Below are 27,942 nucleotides of genomic sequence, written 5' to 3'. Positions count from 1 at the left end.
TCATTCCAGCTGCTATCAGTAGAAGATGCATTGACTGCCTCTGCATTAGCATTTTGGCTCTGAGCAGCAGTGTATCTCTGCAGTGAGTCTCTTCTCATCTCCCATTGCCATCCCCACAAACTTTTTGAACAAATCAAAAAGTGGTGTCAGTTCCCATGGAGTAACTTCCCCCTGGGGAGGTTAAACCACAGGTCTGCTCCAAGGATTCATTCCATGTGCTCTGATTCTTTTGGAGATGTGAAGGTTTAAATAAGTGAGCGAGTCTCAGAGCAGCTTCTAACAGTCCTTGCACGGCAATGTTCTGCTTAGGGGACTGGCCTAAATCTATTTGGGCATAACACCTAAAAATGACATGTCATGGATGTCTCTGGACCTCAGCTTCAAGCAGCTTTCACCTGGTAATCTCTGCTAGTGCACTGCCTTACTTGCTGAGATGCACGTGGTCATACTGCTTCCAAACTGTGCAGTGCCCAGAGGAAATAATTCTCTTTACAAATGAGTGATCTTCTCTGTTAAAATATATTGTGTTGTTTAGTGTACAGGGATGTTGTTGCCTGCAAAATAATTGAGTGCAGGGGTTATGTGTATCCTCCTCTTACCCCAGTCCAACTTAGCACTTTCCCAAGGATGGGAAATATTTTCTGTCCCTAAGGGAATTACCTTCCTTTGTGCTGGAATTCATCTCCAAGTTACCATGCAATGGACAAACTTTTCTTGTAGCTTGCTTGTAGTTTTGTGTGTCAGATGCAGAGATCAAATTGTGTCTTAGTATTACTCTGCAAGTTTTACTATATTTTATTTTAAATATCCACTTTTCCCTTTAGATGACTGTTAAGGTACTTAAACAGTGATTACTGGATGCATTTCTTGGCTGATAGTTATCTCTGGCAAAACACTTGCAGAAATGCATTTATGACTGCAGACATATTTTGGTTTTTTCCTTCTTCAGTGCTTGTCTGCTGGTGTCTTTAGCCTGGCTGTGTAGGTAGAAAGTGCATAAAGGTGTATATAGGTGGGCAGTGGAAGTGAATTAGAGTGAATTAGCTTCTCAGATTAGCAGCAGAACCTGTATGATCAGGAGTGGTGATTTCTCTCAGTGGCTGAGTGACAGCTCAGAGAAAGCCAGCAAATACAAGGTCAGTGAATGGGGGTGTTTGGAAATCCACTCTAAAACATCGGTGGCCTGAATTCCAGTTTTTTCCAGGTTTGCTCTCCCTATGTTTTTGTTTACAAGTTTTTGTTTGCAAATGACAAGAATTTTTCCTTTCAGGCTGCTCAGAAGGTTGGTGGCAGCTGGCAGAAGGCACAGTTAGGCAACGATGCTTTTGCTGAGAAACATGAAAATATTTTCTGTATCCATAGAAAGATGTAGATACTTCTTATATCTGACACTGAAAATTAACTTTCATTGTTTCCTGACCTAACCCAATGTCAACCAGACTGTTGTAACTCACTGGTGGTATGAAGCAGTTTTGCCTTTTACATTCATCAGTCTTTGCAGCCTGACAAAATCTAAGTTAAGTGATTGCCCCCTCCCTTTTTTTTAGTTAAACAGGACTTGGGACTTGATTTTTTTTTTTTCCCTGTTTATTTTAGTGCCTATCCTTCAAATACCTATTTTTCATAACAAGTTGTTTTGCCTCTGGAAAGTAGTTAAACATCCTGGAAAAGTATTTTCTATGCATTGTAGAGGATATGCATATCTGGGTAAAATTCTGTTCCTTATCTGTGCCACAGGTAATCTTTATGGCTGATCATGGGTGGGAAATCTACAATTTGCCCTGAAACCAAAAAGGTTATCTAGAATTTCAGCTATACTAGAGGTATTTTTTCCTTCAAATTTAGACAAACCATGTGCTTCTTGGGACACTGAAATGCTATTTGGTAACCACTAGTTGCTGACCACATACTTCCACTTGGATGCTCAAGAGAGTTTGAAGTTTGTCTGCACTATCTTTGGCTTCAGGTAGTGTCATTTCTTTTAGAGAATGGTTAACTTGGAAAGGATTTAAATGCAGCATAAAAATCTACTTCACTGAAATGACAAGGAAATAGCTCAGAATTCCTGTATCTTCTTGAAAAATGGGTTTCAGGTCTCTAAATAATTTAATGCAGCCTTTCTGATTCTACTTTCTATCTGCTAGATCTGTCAGGCTGCAGAGAAGCCTTGAAAAGGCCTTTGCCCTGCATGTGTCTACCTTGTAGTGCATACTCAACTGGGGAAATAGATTCAGGATTATCTTACACTCTGCTGGACTCCCAGCAGCTTTCTAAAGAATTGACTTTTAAAATATTTTAAACTTGTAAGGGAACTGCTAATAAAGATGGCATTTACACAGTGCCATTCTGTCTTCATCATGCTGAAAATGGTAAGAAAGCTTTCTGCTTCATGTAAGACTATTTGCCTCACATGAAGATTGGTTGCGGATTTATTCCATTGTATGTGACAGACCTTGAGTATTTATTAATGATCTTTCTCTATTTCTACCATGTTTCTCATTTTGAAATGAAGGTGAGAAAGAAAAGGGGACCAGAACTCCCTCAGTGCAGCACTTAATCACAGAATGGTTTGGGTTAGAAGGGGCCTTTAGAGATGGTTGAGTTGCAAACCCCTACTATAGGCAAGGACACCTTCCACTATAGACCAGGTTGTTCAACCCCACATCCAACCTGTCTGTGAACACTTCCAGGGATGGGTTATCCACAGCTTTTCTGGGCAGCCTGTTCCACTGCTTCCACTCTAAGAGTAAACAATTTATTTCTTATATCCAATAGAATTTACCCTCTTGTAGTTTAAAACCATCATCTCTTGTCCTTTCACTGCAGATCCTGATACAGTGTCTCTCCCCATCTATCTCATAAGCCCCTTTTATATATATAAAAGATGAAATAAGCTCTCCTTTATTTCTTTGTTGTATTTCATACCAGTTATAGAAGCTGTTAGTTTAGTATTCTATACCTGCTGTTTTCAATATTGATCTGTATCTTCTGCAGAGGTTATAAATTCAGGAAAAAAGCTGTCAGTCAAGTGTGAGTGACAGGCTCTTGATTAATGAAGCCTAGTACTGAAATTGCAAAACATCTGCTGTTGGCAGTATGTAGATGATTGAGTTTTACAGGATTTGTATGTAATGTTGCTTTTTAATCACTATTGTTTAAGATAACCATGAAAAGTGCTAAATGTACTTTTTCATTAGTACTGGTTGTAATAACTAGTACCATCACAGATCTTAGGAATGCTGTATGTTTCATGTAAAAATCTTGTGGATGACCTCTGAAGGTTTTCTAATCCAATCCCTAATAAAAACAGAATAAATTAGAGCAGATTGTGAACTTTATCAGTGAAGTTTTTGACCATGACCTATTTGCATCTTGCTTTCTGGATTTTTTCATTTCCATGTTACAAAATAAACAGACTTCACATCTGGTCCAAATTTTCTGCAACTTAACTTACCTGTTGACTTTTGTCTTACCCTTGCACACCTCTGAGAAGCCTGGGTATGTTTTCTCCTTTCCCCTCTGCTAGGTATCTGTAGACAGCAGAACCTTTTCCCTTCACTTTCTCTTTCAAGTGGAACAATCCCAACTGATTCAGCATCTGCTTGTATGTCCTGTGCTCCAGCCCACCCACCTTGGTGGTTCTGCTCCAGGCTCAGGCAGCACTGGGATGTTGTTCTGGTTTGAAAGCAAAACCAGTGAGAGACTCCAAGTCAGAAATGCAATTTATTAGGAAAAGGTAAAAAAACCCAAATACATGCAATAATACAAAAGAAAAACCACTGACAGAGTCAGAATACAACCTCACACCCTGCTAGTTAGGGTGATGGTAGCAGTCCAGATGAAATGGTCTTGTTGAAGTGGTGATCCTGTAGAAACAATCTGGTAGCTCTTGTCCTCTGGAAACCAGTGGGTAAGGGCAACCATTCCTCTGGGAATCCAGTAGAAAGACTGCTTCTTGTGTCCCAAATCCCAGATTATATCCAGGTGGGGAGTCTTAGCTCCACACCCTGGGTGGAGCATCTCACAATGGGCTGATATCATTCTGAGTCGTGCTGTGGGGCCTTAATTACCTGTTAAACTGAAATGGCTCCGGGAGGGAGTTATCTTTGAGTCATGGGGAAAAGGCATTGATGGGCCCATTAATAGGATATTAAGGAGAAAACTATGCCCTTCCTGGTTTCAACAGCTCTTGAAGATGGGAGTAGAATACAGCTTTATATTGTAACCTAGGACAGATGTGCTGCTCCTGCTGCAGGGCTTGCAGCTGCAGGGCAGAGAGAAAAAAAATGTTTCCTTGACATACTGATAATGCTCCTGCTCCTCCTCAGAGGATGTGATTGGCCCTCTGTGATGAAAAACGTGGTGTTCTTGAGTGGTAATGGTTGCCTTAGAGCCCTTGATGTTTCTGATAGAAGATGGCTAATACTGAAGTGTAATAAATTAAGTAGTACCTTGAGGTAAGGTGTGATCTTAGGCTGCAGTTTGGTGAAATATTTAGGTGTGTATCTGTCATTATGTCTTCAGTGAAACTCAGCTTAGTGCTCAAGTTCAAATGCTTTTCTTAAAATAAGAAAGTTGAAGCAGTTTCTTAAGACATACTATTTTCAGCTACACGCTGTTTTGCTGTGCTGCCGATCAACTACATATCCATTGATGGTGATGTCCTGTTCTTAGGAAGCCAAAGTTACAACACTTGAGCTTTGACCCACAGTGATCTTTTGATTTTTCTTCTCACTAGGTTTTGGAATTTAGCTGAGCTGTGCTAAAATTATATTCATAGCAGGTTTTTATAAATCAGTTTAAATTTGGATCTCATCACTATTTTAACTTTTTTCCTTTTATTTTTAATGAAGCTCTTATGCTAACAGCATCTGATTATTAAAAAGTGAGAGGAATTTTTTAGGCCCCTAGATAAATCGGGTTTTTAAACATTTTTAAGGAGATGGTCTATGCTAAATGTGCTATTAGTAAAGCAAAATACTGGAGTGGATAACTGCTTATATTCATAAAATCCTATGGAGACTTTCATTGACCTCCAGGCTCCTTTTTCAGTTCTATTAAACTTTGCTTTTTCCCCATTCCCTCCTGAGAATGGGTTCCTGAGTCTCATTCTTTTGAAGGGCAAGAAGTATAAATATGCTTTTACTGTTAAACCACTGGCTTCAGGCTAGTGGTTTGCTATTTTACCCCCTCTATCCCTTGTTTCTAAATGAAATATCTTTCTAAATGAAAGATATTTCATTTAGAAACAAGGGATAGAGGGGGCAAAATAATATCAGTAAGCCAGGAGTTTTGGCAGAAACAAATTGCAAAAAATGTAAGGTTTGAAGTGTGTTGTCCAGACAATAAAATACAATATCTATATAGGTGTTCATACAGTAACAGCTGGGAAGATCAGCTTGAGAATAGACTCCTGGCTAGGAGGGATCTCTTGAATCATCAGCGTTTTTAGTGCTCTTTTAATTGAAAAGGAACAGCAACACACACCCCTGACTGCAGTTCTTTGTTAAATCTCTTTCCTGAACTAAAATGAAAGTAAAAAAGCCTTCTAATTCCAGATTGCTAAATGCTCTGCCCTGCACTTCACTGCTTGATGGGAGAGGGGGGTGGGAAGCTCTGCAGGCTGTTACAACACTTGGCTTATTTTGGTTGCTGCCTGCGTAATGCTCCTACATCATCTTGTCTTTCCTCCTCTGTTTTCTGCAGCTCTAAGTGAGGGTCACAAAACTGTTCCCTACGTAAGGCAGGAATTCTGGAGCAGACCCTAAAAAAGAAATGCTGATTTGCAGGCTGTAGGTATGCACAAGTCTGCCTTAGAATCTGTTGCCTTATTTCTAAGGTATTTTCCACAGCCAGAAATAAATCACAATGAGATCCTTGCTTTTCTCTGCTCCCAGCCCAGTTTTCATGTCAATGAAATAGGAAAACCTCTCCCTTGCTCATTCTCCCACTCCATGGGTCTGACGGTATCACAGTGGGGTCCCATTTCCCCAGTGCAGATTCTTGTTGGTCATTGTGCCCACTTTCTCAGCTCTCTCTGGCATCACCACTCTTTGTTGTTTGTAAATGACCACTCTTTGTTGTCTGTTTTGTTGTGGTTTCTCTAGTTTTAAAGGACTTCATTACAGCAGATTCTGTTTTCTATAGAGAACAAGTCATACAGAGCCAAAATGCAGTCCTTTTTTTTGCTTCCCTACTTTCCACTGCTTCTTGTTCTATTCAGAGGTGTTATTAATTGCTGCTGCCTTTGTGCAAGTACTCAGTCATATAGATTTTCCATCACCAAAGCTTTATATCAAAGAATGTGGTATCAAAGAAAAGATTTTTCCTTTTACAGATAAAAGAAAATGTCTTTATTTTTCAGAACTCCCAAAGACCAACTCAACTTGCTGTCAAAACAAAAAAAAAATCTATATTAGGGTTTCTTTTCACAATGTGTGGATTAAAAAGATCATTTGGAGAGACCATTTATTTGAAATACAGGTTTCCTGAGCAAACAAAAAAAGCCCTTCCAGTTCATCTAGGCATGGAAAACAGTGGAGGGATAGAATGTAAGAGAATAGTGCAGAAGGCAGTCTCACCCCTGAGGAGTTGCAGCTGTACCAATCACCAAAGATGAGGAACAGGCCTGCCCTTAACAGGCCACAGCTGTGCCCAATAAGAGGATGAGTGCTACAAAAGAGTGGCTTAGCTGGGTGAGGAGAGAGCTGGAGTTTGTTGGCTGTGCTGTGAAGGAGGAGTCAGTGCTGTGAGAAGGTGCCCATGAGGAATCACTGAGAAGGTATGGGAGCTTTGCAATAAGATGACAGCAGAAAACCTCTTTGTGCAGCCTATATCTCTAGAATCTAGGTGGTTATGTCTCATTAGCTTTTTAGTTTGTTTTTTGACCAGGCTGTCTGTTTAGAATAGAATTACAGAATGGTTTGAATTGGAAAAGACTTTAAATATCATTTAGTCCTAACCCCTCTGGCATGAGCAGGGAATCTTCCATAAGACCAGTTTGCTCAAAGCCCCATCCAACCTGGCCTTGCCCATTTCCAGGAATGGGCATCCATAGCTTCTCTGGGCAACCCCATTCCCAATGTCTTGCCGCCCTCAAAGTAAAATGTTTCTTCTTAATATCTCATCTAAATCTCTCCTCTTTTAGTTTAAAACCTTTCCTCTTAGTCCTATCACTATCTGCTCATACAAAGAATCTCTCTTCCTTTTTTTAATAAGCTTTTAGGTACTAAAAGGTTGCAACAACATCTCCCCAGAGCTGTTCTTCTTGAGGCTCAACAATCCCATCTCTCCTAGCATGTCTTTGTAGGAGAGATGCTCCAGCTCTCTGATCATCTTTGTGCCTTCCTCCTCCTGCTTTAGACCTGCTGTTCTTCAGTGTTTTTCTTGTGGACGCAGCACTGCAGGTGAGGTGTCATGAGGGTGGAGTAGAAGGGCAGAATCCCCTCCCTTGCCCTGCTGCTCTGGATGCAGCTCAGGACACCTCTGGCTCTCTGGGCTCACATATTGCCAGGTCACTTCTCAGCTTTTCATCCAGGAGAATCCCTGAGTCCTTCTTGGCAGGGCTGTTCCCAGTGAGTACTTCTTCCAGTCTGTATGCACACCATTGGATTGTTTAGTTGTGGAAAGCTGGAAAATGGTAAGACTCAGCTGTTGGGCAAGCTGCCAGGCTTTATCCTTCTTGGCTGATGGGGATCTGTGCTGTTAAAAAAAAAGTCTCATGCTTTCTCAAAGGGTTAACAAGCTACATGAGGTAGAGATTTTCTTGTAGTGCTGGGAGTAGTTCTTCCAATGTTAGTGAAACATTATAAGATAGTGAGGAAGAGCATGGTACTATGGTACTTAAGTAAAATTGGCTTGTATCTTCACAGGATAATTAATGCAGTTTTGATCTTAAAGCTAATTCTGTTTTCTTTTGATTTGTTACATTTTACAGAAAGGAAAAATTAATGAAGTTGATACTTCTAGCAAATAATCATGTAATAGGTAGGCAAGGGGAGGAAAACTATATTAGTTTTAGTATATTATTCATACACAGGAAATAATACCTAGCTGTAAGTGCTTTAGAGTAGGAGTCATAGGTGAAGGGAGAGTCTGCAGGAGGGTTCTGCAGATGATGCAGAGAAGGCTGGACTGGAAGCTGTTATTTTATAAGGAAGAGAAATCCAGAAATAATTCCAATGTTTATTCTCTGTTATTGAGATCATGGGCCCAAACTTTCGTTTTTTGGTCCCTGCTGTAGACCAGTTCCTTGAAGGTTTATTTGAGTGAGGAGAGGGCACTTGAACAAGAAAGATCCAGAAAACTAATCTGAATCTTTAGCTTCATTGATGCTAAACTGATGAGTGGCTGTGTTGTTGCTTGGATAAACCTGCCTTTTTTGGAAATGCAAAGAGTACAAAATGCTGGCAGGAGCCCTATAAGGTTTTAAGCTGTTGCTACAAGCTGTTACCTAGATGAGCTGGCAGAAGAATGTTTGAACCTGCAAATGACTTTGGCAGGGCCCAGTCTCTAACCATGGATTCCTGGCTGTGAAATCTGTCCAGTTATTATACTAATAATTTGAGAGATGGGGAATGACAGGGTTTTCAGGCACCAGATGTCTGCCTGCCTTTGCTGTGGGATTTTTAGGCTTTATGTCTTTACTATAATTTCTTCTTTCCTGGAAGTGAATGCAGTTCTTTTTCAGAAGCAGATATTAAGACTTCATTAATACTAATTTTTCTACTTTTTAACTTTCATTACATAAGCTCATTTTAGAACTAGGGTTTTTGTTGTGTTGCCTTTGAAAATCATCTCATCTTTTAGCTGGCTGCGGATCATACCCATGCTCCTATGATTACCATACAATCCATTGTGCTCATTTTTGATGAAAATCAAAATGCCTTACTAGGTGATTCATAATTTCCATTACCTAACTTGTAGGTTATGCCTAGTAACAAAGATAACTGCTAAAATATAGGAAGCTGCCATTAAAAGTTTCAGATAACCAGTCATATAATATTTGGAGTATCACTCACTTTCAGAAGTAATGTTTTGACAAGAACAGCTTCTCCTTCCCTGTTTGGCTCTGTGTAAGCTAATAAGGTTTTTTTTTGGATGTGAAGCTAAAGTTCCCAATTCTATTTTTGCTTTTTGCTTATAAGGATGAATTCTATTTTGGTAGACAGATTATGCCATGAAATATCTACTTGGATCCCAGCAGTCCACTTTGTGTATCACCACTTGAAGTAATGTCACCTTCAGCAGCATCCTTGTTTTTCCATTGCTCTTTATCTCATGTTGTTGTTTTTCACAGAGGAAGCTCTAGCTGCCCTTTACTGTAGCATGTTTTGAACCTTGTAAATATTGTGTGAAAGAATTTTACTGCAGTTAAAGTAATTATCAGAAACAACAGCACAAAAAGTCCAGCCAAATCTATTCTCATTAAATTCATCAAGGCATTAGGAGGTCTCATCATTCTGACTTCAATTTTATTCACAGATTAGAAGGAGGAAAACAAGCATCTTGGTGTTTTCTCAAGTTCAAATGAAGTGATTTTGATCAGGAATATGTCTAAATATCTTAGATGAAAGCAACAACAATTAAAGCAGAAATATCACTAATAAAAATATTGACTTTTTGGGGACAAATACCTATTTTGTCCTTTCTAAAAATTGCCAAATATTTTTTTTCTCTGTTGTATGTTTAAATCATCCGTTTCCTTCTAGTTCTATGGGCAGTTAAGTTGTTCCATTTTTTAAAGGTGTAATGGTTTTATTGTTTAGTGCTATTTTACTCTGTTGTCATAACTGACAGTATATTTAAGGGTTATCAGAAACTACTGAAGTGCCATTTAAGTTTTCAGAAGACTTATTTTGAGAAGAAAATGTATTTAATTCTGAACTTTTTTTTGTATTCATTTTTTTAAACACATTTTCTGTTCTTAAAATCCATATTATGCCTGGAGTTGTTTATTTTTAAGAACATGGTGGCATATGAACTCAACAATATGGATGGAAGGAGTGCTGATAAGAAAATGCAAATATAGCATAGCTAGTTTCAGAGCTAGATGATTTTATTAAAAAGTTTCACACTCATTTGCTATTATGAGATCAGTTACCTCACAGTCAAAGTCCTTTGGGCTTTTTAGTTGAGTTTATAAAGCTCCTTTAATACAGAGATTAGCATTTCTTTCATTCCATTTATTGGTTTGTAAACCTGAAGGCTGTGAATTTTATGAAAGAAAAACCTTTAATTTTGTGTATGCCTATTGGTATGTGGTAGTTGCCATGGTACATGTTTGGAGCAAAACTTTTTAAACACTGAGTTGAGTATAATAATTTTTAGCATAATTTCTCTGATAAAATTAATCAGAAGTGAAAAATTTCAAGTACTTACTGAATTTAGCTTGACTGGATGTTCTAAGGGTCTTAAATGTAAAGTTCTGATATAAAGGTCTGAATTTCACAATATGGTCTCAGCATTTCTGCAGGGCTGCACTTCAGATGCACAAACTGATTTGTGTGATGGAGCTTTGTTGAGAGTTCAAGACTCCCTCTGTTGCAAACCATTGTCTGAGAGCAGCTGCTTTAATTTCTCCCTATTCATTTTAGTGCCTTCTTCCCAATTGTTTTGCACAATGCTGTATTGTGAATAAAGTTTTACAAACATCTATCAAATAGCTGAGTGATTCAGGAATTATTAAAAACCTTGCATCAGTTCCTTAGGACACTTCTGCCTCCTTTCCTAACAGTCCCTGCTGCAGAGCTCCAGCTTATTCAGTGAGCAGAATCATGATGGTGGCCTTGAAGATGTACATTATCCAAAATGTCCCTTCAAAAAAAAGATAGATTTTGAACTCAGGGATCTTATACAGAGTTTATGAAGAATGAAAGATCTCTCCTAGGCATTCAGCAGCCTGGGTTTCCAAGAGATGCTGCAGAATCAGTTGCCAGATAAGATTTTTAACCAAGACTCCATGCTCATGTGTGGCACAGGGTCTGAGGGCCTTAGGGCTGTTGTTTGTGTGTTAAACTTCATGGGTAAATGTATTACTAAATCTTTTTTCTTTCTGAAATTTGAGCTGTGGACTACTCCTTGCTAGCAGCTGGCTTTGGTGCTTTTCCACTGAGGAAATGTCATTTTGAGTATGGAATCCTTGTCAGCCCAGTGATGTCATGTGTCTAGCCTGGGAATACCTTATGAGATCAGTGGATTGACTGTATCTGTCACTTGGTTTTACTTGGAGAATTTTAAGGTGATGGTGTGGCTAAATGGCAGGACATGTGGGACTGTGTGCTGACTGAATGCTAGTGTTACTTGGAAACCAGCTAGAAAATTTGTCAGGCTGTATTCTGCTATTAAAGGAGCAAAGTTAAATGATGATACAATTGAGATATGAATTAGAAATACCATAATTTTAAATGAAAATAAGTTTTTCTTAGGCAGGTCTGATTATCTTTCAATGAAGAAAATGTTATCTAAACCCTCTTCTTGAGTCAAACTCTTGAAGCTCTTTGTAGCTTGCCAGCTTTCTGAAGCTGAAATTCTGCATGTAAATTGTTCTTCACTAACAGACTCATATAGAGTTTTTTACTAAATCAATACTTCTGATATTTTCTGTATGCTCAGAAAACAGTGAAAATACAAATACGTAGATCCCCTTCCCCTCTCTCTTTATTTTTTTTTCTTTGATGGTAACTATTTTGACTTATTTATATTGTGATTAGATATTCTAAGTATGCTAGTTAGTGACAAGATGTATAAAACACAGAATTTTTCACTAGACTTTTCTTGTGAAAAAGCACTGAAAGCAGTACTCTGGGCAGAGAGGAGTTCAAGTAAATACTGTGGTCAGGAATTTTAAATGTTTGCCTATTATTCCATAGCTTTCTGTATTTTTTTTAATAGAATACTTCTCAAGTCTTAGAGCTTTTTCTGTTAGCCAGAAATTTTTGTGGTTTTTTTCTTCATTGAATCTTATATTCAGCCTCATGCCATTGCTACCAAAGGTATAGAATAAATGTAATTAATTTCTCTCTCCCTCTGCTGGCCTTGAAGCTGTGCAGAATAAATCTGTCCAGTACCTTCCAAGTACCCACACTTGCAACTGCTCTGTGGAAATTGGGTATTTTGGGGACTAAGGAGCAGACTTCATCTCCAATATCCAGACCTGAGTAATGGCATTTCTGAAATAACCTCTCAATAAAAATGGAAGCTTTTAGAAAGGAAACAAGAGTGATATTTTGTGGTAACTTTTGAGTACATTCAGGTGCAGCCATTCTGTCAGTACATTTCACACCAGTAGTAGACACTGTACAAAAGTGGTTTCATTTTTTGCTTGGGCTTTCTGATAATCCTCTTTGTAGTACAGTGCAGAAAAACAGAACTGAAATGATCATATTGTTCAAAAATAATTGAAATAATACAAGTTTGCTTGAAACTAAGGTGCAAATCTGCTATGCCTGGCAACATTGTCTTGATAGCAATCACTTAAGAACTATTATGTATTCTTTTGTTGTTGTCTTGTTTTTTTTTTTAAGCTGGACCTGTGATCTGCAGAATGCTAACATACCCTCCAACTCGAAGAGCCTTAATTGTGGGTTGTGGTCTGCAGATGTTTCAACAACTGTCAGGGATTAACACCGTCATGTATGTATTTCCCAATTGCTTCTTTTTATAAAGAATTAGAAAAAAAAATCAATCAGACCATTAGCGGTTATAACAACAGATGGTCTTCTGGACAAAGTCTGAAAAGTGAAAAATGGAGTGTGAGCTGGAATGCTGGTTTGAAATCCAGATGTTGGCATACTTGGCAACACAGTAAATGGGTACAAGAGGATGTTGATACAGGGGTAAACATTTTTATAGACATGAGAATACAAACTGTATTCTGAAAGATGCATTTTTGTGTTAGGGTTTATGGTCAAGGCTATGTATGTCTGGACAAGAAAGCACAGTTATGGTTTGAATATGTGTGCAAATAGATCACAGCAAGGTGAGGGTTAGATTAACTATGTTAGTGAAGTGGACCATTACTGTGAAGTGCTAAAGGATGCTGAGGGAAGAAACATTTCCTGCTTTTATATGGTTTTGTTATGTGTACGAAGACTCAGTAAATGTGGAAGTGAAGAATGATATATTGGGTTTTCTGATAAGCTGTCAGCTCATCACAGGAGTAGCTCTTGACAAATGTGCAATGTGCAAGACCTTGTTTAAGATGAAATTATTGTTGGGCTGCCCTGCATGACTAATCATAATGAATATGGTTGCCATATTGTTTTAAGAGCAAGTATAAAATATGTTGCCATAACATTTTAAAGAGAAAACTATGCCTAAGGGAGCATGCATGTTAGGAAATTGTTAAAAGAAACAGCTTAAAGGATAAGGCTTTTGGTGGTATCAAGAGTTACCATATTAAATGTTAGAGTAAACACTGCCATCTGTCATACTGGAAGAAAAAATGCCCCAGACTCAGTGTCATTAAACTGCACAGGAGGGAAATCTGTAACAGGTAAAGAAAGACTTCATAAAGTAGGAATTGTAAGCCAGTGTGGGAAACACTTGGACACAAAACTGGTAAGTTATGTGTGAAAGCCAGAAGAAAGGCGCAGAAAGAGCTTTGATAAATTTTTCAGACACATCAGAAGCAAGAAACCTTCAAGTCTCCAGGCCCAGAAAGGATCAAGACTTTGGGAGTACACTAGCAGAAGAGAAGTGTTTAGCACCAAATCTCACAAAGATGCTTTTTGCATTCATGTTAATTATACAGGGCATATGAAGCATTTTGCACTAGTGCCTACTTAAGATGTTACAGGTGGTCTGCTTGACTCTCAAGTATTAGGGGAAAACATCTAGAGCAAGCTGATTAAAAATAACAAATTAATCAGGGTACACTCAACAGGTCTCGAGTAATTTGCATCTGTAATCACTGAGTTTGGAAATGTAGCATAATTTACAAGAAGCTACAGCCAAAAAAGTTTTATTTTGGTCTTTATCAAAATTAATTAAAACTTCATAGAATCAAGTAAGATGTGTTAATAAATATGAAAAATGAACATGTACACATACAACGTAAAACAACAAAGAAGAGCCAACATGATTGTTGTAGACAGATTATAGCTTGCTTGGATGTGAGTTCATGGTTGTGTTAGAACTGTAAATCCCACATGAATTAACCATCTTAAGCAACCATGACAGCAGCAGCCAAAGTTTCTTGAAGAAATCATACAGTCATAAGAGTGAGAAGTCCTGTCACGTAAATAACTATTTAAGGATAGGAGGAAAAAGGATGAGAATAGAAGATCAGTTATCACAAACCAAGAATAGACTCCTACAATGATCTATATGAAGATCTTTGCTGCTTTAATAAATCTGTGAAAGCAGCTAAACAACAAAGTAGCAGCTTATATTCATACAGCATCCACAATATAAAGATCCCCCAAATCTGTGAGCATGAACAGTTGTGGGAAGATAATGCAAGATAAAAAATTAGTGGAATGGCAAGTGCATTAACTATAGAATGTTATTCAATAATGCCTGCAGGAGGGAACGGGGTAACTAACATGCATGGCAGTCTAAATTGTTGCTACTCAAAAAAGAGGGCTTGCAATTGCATTGCTGTTCTATACAAACATCATGATGACATCCATGGCCCATCTGGAATATTACAAACAATTGCAGATGTCCTTTCTTTTAATAAGGGCAAACCAGGTTATGTGTGGGGAAAGAGATACCTGTGTTTGAACAAGATTATTAGAACTCTGCAGCTTGGAAAAAGAAATGAGGTCAGAAGAAATACAAGAGGTATATCAAGCTACTAATGTTATGGAGAGGATGGGGAGAGCATGATTATTCATCATTTCTTCTAACACATTTTTGGGACTCCTAGCTTTTACCCAGCAGTAGGTTTAAAATAAGCATTTTTTTCATGCAACACATAATTACATATTGGAACTCATTGCCACAGGATGTTACAGATGCCAAATGTAGAAATACATTTAGAAGTTAATTAGGGAAACTTACATAATAAGCATTATTAAAATGTTATGAAATGTGGTATGCATGCAATCTCTGGCCAAGGACAGTCATTCTCACAGTATGGTTCATAATACTTTGGGATGCCCTATTAGGCTAGAACAAAAAATTGACAGTTCACTAGGCTTGTGACACTGGTAGGTTGACTTTGTTTATTTTAAACTTACTATGTTTTAAAATCTCAAACTGCTTTCTGTGTAGGAGGTTTTACAAATAGTTTGGAATTGACCTAATTTACTTGTGGATGTGTAGGAGGACAGAATTACAACTATAAAACATGGTTGAATCTTAGCTTTAAAATAATAAAATGCCTATAATAAACACATGAAGGCACTGTTGTTAAAGGACTGGATTGTCAACCATTTGCAATATCCAGTCTGTTTTAATATTCCATTATAACTAAATTTTTAGTTATCAGGTATGCAAGACAAACATTCTCCTGTGAAAGGACATTTTTTTCAAATACAAGTAAGCAGCTGTCTGTTGATGGGTTGCTTACATAAAAATTGGTAAATGCCTTTTAATGCTGTAATTAGATGGTACCTTAAGGAACTGTCAGGTTGTATTAACTCCCTAAGCACTCGTTTTCTCTTCATAATGTTTAGTTGTGCCATTCTGGGATTGCTGTTCTCTTGCAGCATGAAAGCAGGCATTGGTTATGGTTGGAGGGTCCAGTATTGTGTGGACTTTGCTTCAGTGGTTTCTCAAAAACAGACATGACAGGTATTTTGACAGTGGATGTTCACTGTGCCTTTGGTGCTACTGTAAATCCTTGTTTGTTGGCCCTTTTTATGCCATAGAAGAAGAGGCTGCTGACCCCAACTTGCAGTTGCCTTATCACTGAAGACTATCAGGGACAGAGAGGGTGATAGAGACTCCATCATCAGAAATCATGAAAAAACACTTTATTATTAGAAATCATAGTCCTTGCAGAAACAATGGTGGTCTTAAGACCTGTTTGGCTTTTACCAATCTTCTTTCACACTATTGGTGAATTATGAATAGCATACTCTGGAGAATCATATCTATAAACAATGGTTACAAAAAGGGAGATAATAATTGTTTGAATTCTTCTGAGTTTCCTACAGCTCCTCACAGCTTCCCAGGATTTTCCTGGGACAGCTGTGTCTGTCTGTTCAGAAGATATGTGAATACCACATTGCCTGGCTTTCTGTGGCAGAGAATTTGGCCTCTGGTTGCCCTCTGAACAATTAACAGGGCAGCATCTATGACAAGCCTTAACTTGTTCTAATCTTCTGGCTTGGGAGTTTCTGCTCTTTCTGCTATAAAATAATTTGTTTAATCTTGTATTTTACTGCAAGAAAAGTGAGGCCATCAGAGTAAATTTGTGTGTGTCTGAAAAGCTCATTTAAACTCCCATAATCAAATTACAAAGGGACATGAAAACATAAAAAATGCCACAGTTGTAGAATGATTTAATACTTGCCCAGTATATGCTTTACTGAGTAATTAATCAATTTTAGAAAAGAAAAGATTGAAGCAAAAATTATAGGTGTTAGAGGAAATTTGCAGATGTCTAAAAATAGTCACTGAGTGTACCCATAGAAGAAGAGATGCTAAAAAGCAAAAATTACCTGCAAGAAACACAGGGAGATAACAATAAAAATCTAGAGCTTCCATGCTTAATAATTCAGTAATCTGGTGTAAATTCTCTGGTTAAAAACTGAATATCAGTAGTGGAGCCAGTAAGAGCAATGAAGTCCACGTGTAGTTGGAGTTCTCTTGAGGATGGGGCAAGGAAAACCAGAAGAATTGCTGTAAGAATTGTTGAAGGCTGGGCTCAGCACTTTTTGTTGTGTCATAAACTGATCTAGTTTTTGCACAGAAATGGTTTCATATCATATTTGAATCACATTTTTAATACGCATGAATGTGTATAAAACCAGCCAAGAGGAACCAGAAACTCATCAGGAACAGGATGTTACTGAATTGGTGAGAACAGTATGTGGAGCAACCTCTGCATTGAGGAGGTAGATCTAAAAGAGAAGCAAAATGTAAAAATAGGCTAAGGAGGTTGTGACTGTCACAGGAAAAAAATCTAGCATGATAAATTTAGTCAGCAAAAGAATAAAGCTCAGTGACCTATTACTTTGATTCCTTTTTTTTCCCCCCTAAGAGCAAGGTATCACTGCTGCCTGATGCAGTGCCTGACGCAGAACAAATGTTTCCTTTTTGTCATGGCTTTCACCAGCTTAACTGACCTGTTAAAGTCATTCCATTTTAGACAAGCATCTCTCACACTGGTATGAGCAGGTCTGAAATGGTTTAACTTCTCAGTTTCTTATCATTCCAGTGTTTTCTCATCTTGAAAACAGAAGCTCATTGTTTCAAGCCTGGAGCTCAAGTCTGGTTGGCAGGAGACTGAGAAAGGCCTTGTGAAGGAAGTTATTCCAGGAGAGTGGTTATTACAAATAAGTTTTTTAATAGTAATATATCCCAGAATTTGATTAAGTCTGTGAAGTTAAGATATTTTCAAGCCCAAAGTTGCCCATAGTTAAAACCTGGGGGAAGAGGACCATTTTGAGGTAAAAAAAAAATAAATTGAAGTTCCATTTTTGGAGGGTGGGAGGAAGACGGGCCTTAAAGGGTTTGAACTGTTCCACATTGTATAGTGATAACCATCAATGGATGTTTTATCTCTGCGCTCATGTTCCTGCAGAACCAGGGCTTCTGAAAACACTTCTGGTAATGTGCAGCCTCATGGCAGTTAAAATACTTCCAAACCATGGGGAAGAAAGATTTTGGAAAAGAATCCCAAGTTCTCTTGAATAGTAGGGAGTAATTTAGCCATAATTGGAGGGAGTTCAGTATTGTCTTGACAGAATTGCTTGCAGGTGGTGTGACCTACACTGGAGACTCTGCTGCTCTTTGAGAGGCTTTTTGTGTGTTCCCAAAGGCTGCTTGTGCCCTCAAGACTATAAATCTGAGATAAGATTGAAGAGACAGCTGCATCATCTTGATAATTCTTACTCTCACAATACTTTAAGGGGATGTGATGAAAGCCAGACAAAATACTTTGTTCTGCAGTTGAAACACTAAGTTTGATGTGGTGCTAATTTTGTAATTTGCCGTTATCTTTTCACATTGAGTTAGCAAAGCTTCCTGCAGCAGAAAAGTGGTATAATGTGTCAACAGGGAGAGCATATGGCCTTCAGCATTTCTGCTAAGCTATTTTGCAGGTGTATATGATCTGTTATTCCTATTTAATAAGATGGTTTTTTTATTTCTGAGATATCTGCACTTCCTAGAAGTTAAGTGAATCCATATATAAAATGTATTGCTGCTTGGATTTGGTCCTCAGATGCTTTTGAGCTCTAACAGTGTTGCTGTTTTAATTTATGCAAGCAAATGAAAGAACCAGAAAATGGATGATAAAAAAAATAATCTTTTTTCAGCTGGCAAGAAATAGGAAGGGGAATAAAATACTATATGGAGAAGGAAAAAAGCTCAGAATAATGAGCGGAAAAAGAAGCTGGATAATAGAAGAAAAATATAAAAGAAGACAAGAGGAGGTTATGTAACAAGTGGAAATTTAGTGTTTGAAGATCAGAATATTAGAAAAATTAATACAAAAAAGTGAAAAAAATAAATTGTACTGTATGTGAATGAGAGACTACAAGAAAATAGGAGTGGGACTGGGAAAGAAGTCAGGATACTTCTGGAGTTGAATAGAGACCAGAGAGGAGTTTAATGAAAAGCCCATTTCCTGGCAGGTTTAATTGCCAGCTCTGTTGTGCAGCAGCTTCAGAGCTGACACCTGCAAGCTGCAGCCTCAGAACCAACCTGGTACTTCTGCTTAACAGGAGGGTGCAGCTGAATCCCCAGAGGGGTGGGGAAAGTCAAGACTCAGAAACTCATCTTTGAATTCCAGTTTTTTAACTTCTTTAAAATGAAATACTGAAGAGGGAACACTGGACAATATCTGACATATCTGACTGCAGATAAACTTTTCATTTTTTAAAGATCATTGAATAAATACCTGATTTTGTGAATTACTGCACAAGTAGTAGCAACCTCCTCCACTCTTTCAGCATATAGAATTATAGCTCTATAATAAATTAGAATTAATTTATTATAGAAAAATAATATTCTCTATTATAGAATATAATGACATTCTATAATATTCAGCAGCAATATAGAAATTTATAAGTAATGACTGAATGTATTTACAGGTTATGACAGATTTATAATGAATAAACTGGTTATTGAAATGAGGTTTTCCTAGAGCATTGGTGGTTGTTTTGAATATTGGAAAATAGTTACTGAGATCTATAAACAGAAGTTCTACTGGCAAAAAGTAATGGTGATTCATATTTTTCTTGTGATTTGTATTCAGGCATTGACTTTCAAGGTTGTATAGGTTTTTATTGTGTTCTCTGGCTGTGCATTTTAAAACAAAATCCAGAAAGTAGCATACTGTATTAGGAACAACCGATCAGACAAAACAAAATCCCAATCTGGCACAATGCTAAATGTCATCCAAGTTGCCCAGCAGTTACTGAAGGAGATTACCTTTTATTGTACTCTTGATTTAAATTCAAACGGGGCACAGTAAGTCCCAAGCAGATTGCCATGTGACATTTATTTTTGGATGGCCAGTAACTTGTCACCTCAGTTTTTCTTGAGTATTCTCAGACCCAACTGGGCTTTAAGTCTGCCTAAAGGAGGCACTATTGCATTAATGTTCTTTCCAGATACAAACTTTGTAGAGTTGTCAGGATAATTGGGAAGATTTGGTAATTGACAAGTCAAATTTTCTCTGATGACTCCATGACATTAAGGCTGCTGCCTGGTTAGGTTTTCATCCTTCAGTGTTTTGTTGTGGATACTGTCCAGTTTACATCTTTTTAGTTTTTGCATTTTCCTCTTAGGCTTTAGGAGATGTTTAATAAAACAGAAAGAAATTCTATGTTGAACCTCCACTTGCTTTTGAGATAATAATCCATTAGAGATTTTGTTGGTAGGTTTTCATAAATTCTTTCAATAACATTTTTTTGAGAAGTGACCCTTCATTTTACCATTTCAGCCTTCGTTCATATTGCAAGATGTTTTACGTAGTGCTGTGTGCAAACTCATGATGTAAAATACTTCAGTGGCACATAGATGCTTTTTATATAGACTGCAGGTATTTTTGGAAGAACAACTAAACCAAAGTCTAGTCTAGTCAAACACACTAGGTGAGGTGGGTGTCCCATTGCACCAACTGTCTCTGTTGTATGTGTTATACAGAAATAATGGGATTAACTTATAACAACTCTTGAGAGGAATAAATTGTAGTTAATCAGCAAAATAATTTCATATTACTCACTGTAAAACATTCTAAACGAGAATTTATGGAAACTGCTTATATCAGTCTCACAATACTTGAAAAGGAAATTCTGACTCAGGCTTTTTGAAAGTTCTGCATTTTCAGCAACCACTTTTCCATAGGCAGTGTACTGGTATCACAGCTGAGCTTGTTTCTTTTAAAGCAGAGTGCATTGAAAATAAAATATTTTAAAACATCCCCAACTTCAAACATCTGATGGCCACTAAGTTGTACACATTGGACACAAGTTTGTGTATAAACAGGCTTATACAGTATTTTTCCAAGCCCTGTAACATAGGTGATGGAGATTATGACAATAATCATTATTAGAATTATTATTAATTTTTAATTACTTTTCCCCCAGTTAAATGGCAGATCTGAACTGAACAATTTGTTTGTGAAAATCTGTCCATTAAGTGTGAAAAATTATCACACAACCTATAGCAGTGACTTTGGAACTGTGACCCAGGCCAAAACTCAGATTTGGATGTGGAAGTACAGAGCCTTAGGCTGGGCAGAAGCAATTCTTGTCAGCAGCTGAGATGCTGGTTGTGTGAATAACAAGAAACGTGAAATTTCATCAGTTGCTCTCAGCAAGTGCCCTGGGCAGTATTTACAGCAGCTGTGACTTGGCAGAGCCAGTCCCTTCCATCCCCTCTTTGTTTGCCTGCACCTCTCCATCAGTGCAGGCCAGGGAGGAGCCCACACACAGTTTGTCTGGACCTTGCTGTGATGTTCTCCCTTCTTCTCAATCATTAGTAAATGCTGATGTGGGAAGGAAATACCCTCTAGTAAGGGGAGTATGCCTTAGTAAGTCTGCTAGGAAGTGGCTGAAACATAAATCTGTTGATGACAGGATGCCAGTGGCTTCATCCATTAATGAAAACCAAACCAGCCAGCGCAAGATCAGCTGGTTAAGGAACCCTGCAGCAGGCCTGAGAGAAAAGAAATAATTCTTTTGTTCCACAGGCAGGATGCAGTGCAGGTAGTGGTGACTTGGTGTTGAGAGTCAGAGACAGGGATGGGAAGAGAAACAGCTGGGTCAGTCTGCTGGGCAGCCAGTGTGGCTCCAGAGCTGTGCAAGAGCTCTGAGCAGTATTTAGGGCTTAGCCTTTGTTCTGGTTTTGTACTTAGCCACAAGCTGCACGACTGATTGACCTGGGTGGAGGCAGGCTGCAGAAAGCAGTTCAGTAAACTTGAACATTTTTTAGGCAGTCACGTTGCTGAAGTTTCTGTATCATTTACTGTGTTTTAAAAAAGAACTCATATGTTTTAAAATTTTTGTTTAAAAATTGAAGTGTTTTTCTTAAATGTTCTTCTGTCTGCTTATAGGGTGGTGTGCAAACCCTGAAAAACTTATGGGCTTAATGATTTAGCTCCAAAGGCTGTGTACTTCATCAGTTGAAATAATTGTGAGAGGGTAGTTTGGATACAAGTAAGGAACTGCATCTGTATTAAAAACAAGTCACCTGTGTGTCAGCATTGCTAGAAATAAGTCCACACTATGCCAAATTTCCACTAAAAATCAAAAATTATATCAAAGCCATTTTCTTCTGTAGCTTAAAAGTTAGTTTAAGAGTATAGATTTGTAATTTGCCATAAAGCAGAGAAGTTAAAAGTTGAAATTTGATTTGGCCAATGCCATACATCAATCTTCGAGATTCCTTCATGGGAGTGCCATTTCTCTGTGCATTTTGTGTTCTTGTTCCTTTTGAATAGAAAAGGAAAAATCACAGCTTTATGCCATTTAAAACTAAAAAAGAAAGGTGCAAAAAAAGGCATTGAATCATGATGGAGTTAACTGGATTAAAGCTATAAAATACATATCCTGCTTAAGCTGCTTGCCTTGTTGATCAAACTAACCAGAGATTTTGGAAGATGATTTTTACAGGTACATCTTCATTCTAACTGTTGGAGATCAAAGGATAGGTAATTCAGATATAAAAGTTTTGAAGGTTTATTGGAAGATCAAGGAAGTATTTCAAGCTGCTATATAATGGGACTAATGGGATGAAATGAAGTGAAATGTAGAATGATTATTGGAACACAGTTCAGTGCTTAGAAGTACTATATTGAGTACATTGAGGGAAGTGGGAAACAATTGTAGTTTCTAATTGCTTAGACTGTTAAAACAGTAGAGAAATATTGGAAATAACATACTTGGGGGATTTGGTGTTGAGATTAGTAGACATACAAAGCAGATTAATATAGGTTTATATGTAAAGACTAATTTCCTTTATATTAAACTTTGATAGCCCACATCTTCTGATAGTTCTCATAATCTAACCATTTATTGTTAAAAAAGTAGAAAACCAATCACAGCCCCCAACTAAAATGTAAACTTATGAAATCCTAGACTGCTGAAAACATTAAATGATATTGAGGTGGATTTATTTGCATTATCATTTTTGTCAGGTTGAAAAACAAACAATGAAGAACCTTCTGAATTTGCACAGGAGGCAGGTTCAGGGTGTTGATGTGAGGCATTGTAAGAGGCTCTTAACCAGTGTTGATGTGAGGCATTGTAAGGAGATCTTAACCATAGGCTCTCATTCTGTTTTGAAGCACTGGATTTTTTTTTTCATTTCATAAATCTTGTAAGTATTACTGGGTTTCTTATTTGTCTGGTGCTAAACATCTGCTTAGTTGTAGGAGTTTTTTGTTTGGGTTTTTTCACCACAAATTTGGACTTTAAATCCATGAGTGGAAGAATGACCATATGAAATATTTTCCTTATTTACTGTCGTTTTTGGGTTCTATCCTGGATTACTGGTTAGAAGAATATATACTAAAGAATGGAATAGCATGAAAGTTAGGTAAATAAAAGTAAATCTCATGGTGTGACAGCTGCAAATGATTTGCCACAGTCTGGATCCATCTACCGATGGTTTGGTTAATAATTTTTAAAATTATTAGTAGGTGTATTAAAAAGGATCTGGATATTAACTGATAATTCAATTTCAAAAAAATAAAAATCTTCAACAAAACCCTAAGTTAAATGCCTTTAATAAATTGGTATTTTTCAGTGTAATGCTTTCACAGAAGTAAATTCTTTGTAAATTTTGTGTTGACTGTTACTAATATAAAGGCTTGTAATAGCTTCATTTGGAAATCAAGGTTTATTTTTATGATATGTTCAAAAATACATATTCAAAGAACTGTTATAGGAGTTAACATACCAAATTACTGTAAAAGAAATCCTACTATCCATCTTGTCGTTTGGCATGTGTTTTATTTTTAATGTTGCCTGATCAGCAGAGACTAAGTGCACAAGTGCACAATTTTACCCCCAGTTCTTCATGAATGAAATCTGTGAAAAACCAGTCAGGAGGTTGGACATTTAGATTAAAACATTGTAAATCACCTCAGTCCTGCTGATTGTACTCTTTGTTTTACCTTACTGTGGTTTTCCCAATGCTAGGTGGTAGTATCTGTTCCTATAGTTCTTTGGGCTGTGAAAGCATATTGAAAGAAATTTGGAGAAATTTTTCCACATTTTTCTGCTTTTGATTTCTGCTCTCCCTTTTGCCTGTAATGAGTTCATAGCACTGCTTGATTTCTATCTGTTGCCTTAGTAATAACTTTCAGGTCACCAATCCAGTGTTAATTTCACTGCAGGACCATGCAGGAGAAATCGTGTGAAAATGTCTTTGCCTTACATGTGGTACATACACAGTGTAGCTGTTAAAGTCAGATAAATCTTATTCAATTTGTTTGTATGTAAAGCCAAGTAATGAAATGAAGTCAGGGCAGTGATGCTGTTTTTAAATCATTCGTTAATCATTGCTGGGGGAAGTTCCTTAAATAGCACTACTGGTTTGTTTGTTTTAATGTATTATTTGCCCAGACAGCTCTTGGAGTACAACAGGTCTCAACAGTTTTTCTTCTGTTGAACATTTCTAATAATCTTGTAAAAATTCCATTTTAATCCAACTGTTAATGTTTAACATGCATCATTCTGTTGAACTGTACACTTTTGTTGTCTCTAGTGTTTATTTTGAGATCACATCAGGAAATCACCAACCAATGACCAATTTATTTTTTTTCTATAAAGCACAATAGAATAGTAAGGGGAAGGATTGGTTTTTGCTGTAGGTTTGCTCCCTTGGCAAAACCTAGAAGGCACATATTATTCAAATATTGAACTGTATTTGTAGCAATAAGGAAGCATCTTCCTCTTAGATGAAAGACAGGGGATATAGAAATGTGAAACAATTCCATGTTCACAATGTAATCAATCTTGAAAAGACTCAAAATTAAAGTGTAAAAGGTCACCTGGTTAGGTGCTGCCTGATACAGCAACATGAACAACCTCAGCGAAATATATTACTGATGGATTCAAGCATAGAGTAAGAGATATGATGCCCTTTAGATCTGTTTATTCACCTTTACTTTAAGGGCAGAGGAACCAGTTCTGTAAATTGGATTCTTTGGAGTCTGTCAATAAGAGTTAAGCTGCCACAGGCTAGTCAATATGCCTTGTGCCACAGATTGGAGACCCTAAAAAAAAAAAAGGTTGAAAGGTTACGTGGATTGCAAAGATTTGCTGTAAATGAAAATAGTCCAGCAATGAACCGTGAATAAAACATGGTGGTATCTGAAAGGTAATCCAGACCTTGTTATTGGGAGCAGTCTGCAATAAGCAGAGAGATGGCTGTGGTGAAAATGGGCCTTACAGAAGGTGTGAGATGGAGCACAGGCACCAGATCAAAGGAAAATAAGAAATCACTGATGAGACTCTTAATTGCTCAGTGTGGTGAGAAAGAATAATGTCTGTAAGGCCAGTGAGGAGGAGAGTCCAGGGAGAGGGGGATATCAGGAGAGGGAACTAAACAGCATTTGGATTCTCATCTCTTGGGGGGGCTGGTTCTTTTCTGGAGAGTTTCCAGCCATCAGGTGGGGTCAGAGCTGGAGGGGTGCAAATTGAATCTAAGCCTGTGCAGGTGAGATTGTCTCACCTATGACCCTTAAAATCTTTGGGAATTTTTTCTACAGAGTTCTAACAGGCCTGGGAGAATGATTCAGAGAATGATTTTAAAACATTTTAATGAAAGAATAAAATCCTTTTGTGATATTTTATTTCTTTTTAATAGTCACTTGTATACTGCATTCACTCAAAGCATGTTTTACAGACATCTTGAAAATAGGAAAAGAATGTGAGAGCAGATTATTATCAGCAACATTTCATGTTTCCCAAGGGGAAATTGGAACAGGGATGTACTGGACTGCTGATTAAAACTTCTGGCTGCTGGAGGCCCCTTCCTCGTGTAAACTTAATTCTTTTGGCCAGTTATGAGTAGAAGAGGCTTTTTTTTTTCAGAAAAAAGAGGGAGAGACCCGTTGGAAGCCTGGGAAGAAAACAAAAGCACAACAAAAATAAACAGTTAAGACAATTTGGGCTTTCTTGCTTACTCCCTCTTCTTACTTCCCCAGTTATAGGATTTCTATTGTGTGTTTATCAGCTGGGGAAGGAGAAGAGAAAGTGAGCAGCTAAAATTTTATGTTTTCAACTTCAGGTCTTGAAATAATAGATTTAAATGAAAGTACTGAAATTAGTTCTTGAAAACAGGAGTTGACAAAAGCAAAAGTCTTCTTTAGCTTTTGTTACCAAAGGAATACCTATTGCCCCTGCATGTTGGTGAGAGAGAGAAGCAGATGAAAGTACTGAAAAAAGTACTGAAGGGCTTGTTGGTGCTGTAAGGAACATGCTGGCATGTTAGGAAACAGGTAAGATCTCACTTGGACCAATTTGGCTATTTTTAAAGAAAGTTTTGAATGTTACCTTTTAAAACCTGCTCTGTCCTACATATGAGCCCTTAAGGAAATGTGAGAACTGAAACTGTGTAACCACAATTTAATACAGATGGCCGATGGATTTGTTACAGATGAGATACAAACTGAAAGAAATCCTAGCACTGCACTAAGCCAGCAGCTCTGTCCCATTTGCACAGGAATGAGGGAAGAAAGGGGAGTTTGTCAGAATGAGAAGTGTAAATTATGCTTGTTAGTGATGGCACATTCCAGGAGTTTTAGATTTTTCAACCATCTTAATATTTGAGAACCAAATTTTGTTTCAGATTGTGACACATGCCTGTAATGTCGCTGATTTACAGTGGCAATAAAAGACAGGATGCAGTTCATATTTTTTCTGGTTCATGTAGAAAGGGAGAATGACTTATTAGTGAAATGGAACAGCTCTCAAGGGAAAAATGTACTAATTCCAAGTAATCTTTCTTTCTTTTCTATTTCATATAATAGTAGAGAAATTATGTATGTTAACACATTTATAGTTTGAATATTATTAAATATATTACAAACATATTGCATCTATTACAGTAACCCTCTCTATCTTATATGCCTTATTAGAGTTCTGAATAAGTAGAATTAGTGTGGGTTAGCTCATTGTATTTTCCAGGGCATATAGTTCTATCTTAAATACTTTTATCTTACTGCAAACCCCAGTTTTTTATGACTCTTGTCACATTGTGGTAAACTAACTCAGGCATTGCCATAATTCTGAATAGAGGCAGAATCAGGATGTATAAAAAAAAAAACCACAAACCAACCTTCTTTCCCTCCCCTGTATATATATGTACGTGTGTATATATGTATATGGATATCACAATTGACCTGGAACATGAGCTCTGCAAGATACTGGCCAAGTCTTTACAGGTATTTGTATCTCACTATATATTGATTTATCATATTTGTTAGCTTTAACCAGCTAGAAAATCATTTAAACACATATTGCCAAATCCCTTCTCTCCTGCAAACTCCGGGATGGGATGGCCACCTCCTCTTTAAGCATCTCTGAAGAGGATTCTGCTGCCTGGCCAAGTTTGCAGTTGGGCTTGAGCAGCTCCAGTGGCTTTTCCTTGCATCAGTGTAAGAGATGCCACCATCTCTGCAAACCCTTTAGGGCAGAAATGTCCATTAACCAGGCAATAAATATGGGTAAGCAGTTTGAAACTGTGGACTTCTGTCCAATTTTGGAAATCTTAATTCCCTTAATAGTGTAATAAGCTGCTGCAGACAGCTAGTGTTGGAGGAGGACTAGCCAATGCTGGATTGGGAAATTTAAAAAAGGAAGTACAGAAAGAAGAAGAAGAAAAACACATCAGCTGGGATGGACTGTACTTTAAAATGTCCTGTAAAGCCACTATTGGAAAAAGAAATTAATTCCGTGGTTAGAAGCTGGCTCAATTGCCCATCCTCTCAGCAAAATCTAAGAGCCCTGTTTAGGTTTTGCCTTTTGAAAACGGAACAAGCAGCTCTTGGTCAGCTGTGACAACACTTGAGCCCTCATTTCTGCTGTGTTTTGTTAGGATATGCTGAAGCAAATGGTTTTGTAAAGAAAAAAGATGATGTTGTGTAACTTTTTGTTTTCTTTTGCAGCTTGCTTGTTCTACTTTCTATAAAAAAATATTTTTTTCTGGTTTTTCTGAGGGAATGTTACTCCTGAGACTTACTCAGCCGAGGGACAAATGGAACCAGTAGATTCCTGCAAAGAACACGTTGTGTTGTGTTGCCTCCAGTCCTTCTTATAATGACTTTAAAACCCTGCACTGTATGCTTGCAAGAAACTTTAAGCACAT

General features: G+C 37.6%; 1 protein-coding gene across 1 annotated transcript in view; it reads left to right on the top strand.

Annotated features, from left to right (window-relative positions):
* SLC2A13 (solute carrier family 2 member 13) overlaps positions 1-27,942 on the top strand; it is a 146,802-nt gene that overhangs the window by 54,564 nt on the left and 64,296 nt on the right. The window contains exon 4 of the mRNA XM_005481893.4: positions 12,525-12,633. Within this exon, the coding sequence (XP_005481950.2) occupies positions 12,525-12,633 (109 nt within the window). The remainder of the gene's footprint in view (positions 1-12,524; positions 12,634-27,942) is intronic.

The sequence above is a fragment of the Zonotrichia albicollis genome, chromosome 4, assembly GCF_047830755.1.
Source record: "Zonotrichia albicollis isolate bZonAlb1 chromosome 4, bZonAlb1.hap1, whole genome shotgun sequence".
In the NCBI taxonomy this organism is placed as follows: Eukaryota; Metazoa; Chordata; class Aves; order Passeriformes; family Passerellidae; genus Zonotrichia; species Zonotrichia albicollis.
Note: the sequence above shows the minus strand (reverse complement) of the source record. Positions and strands in the feature narration are given on the sequence as shown.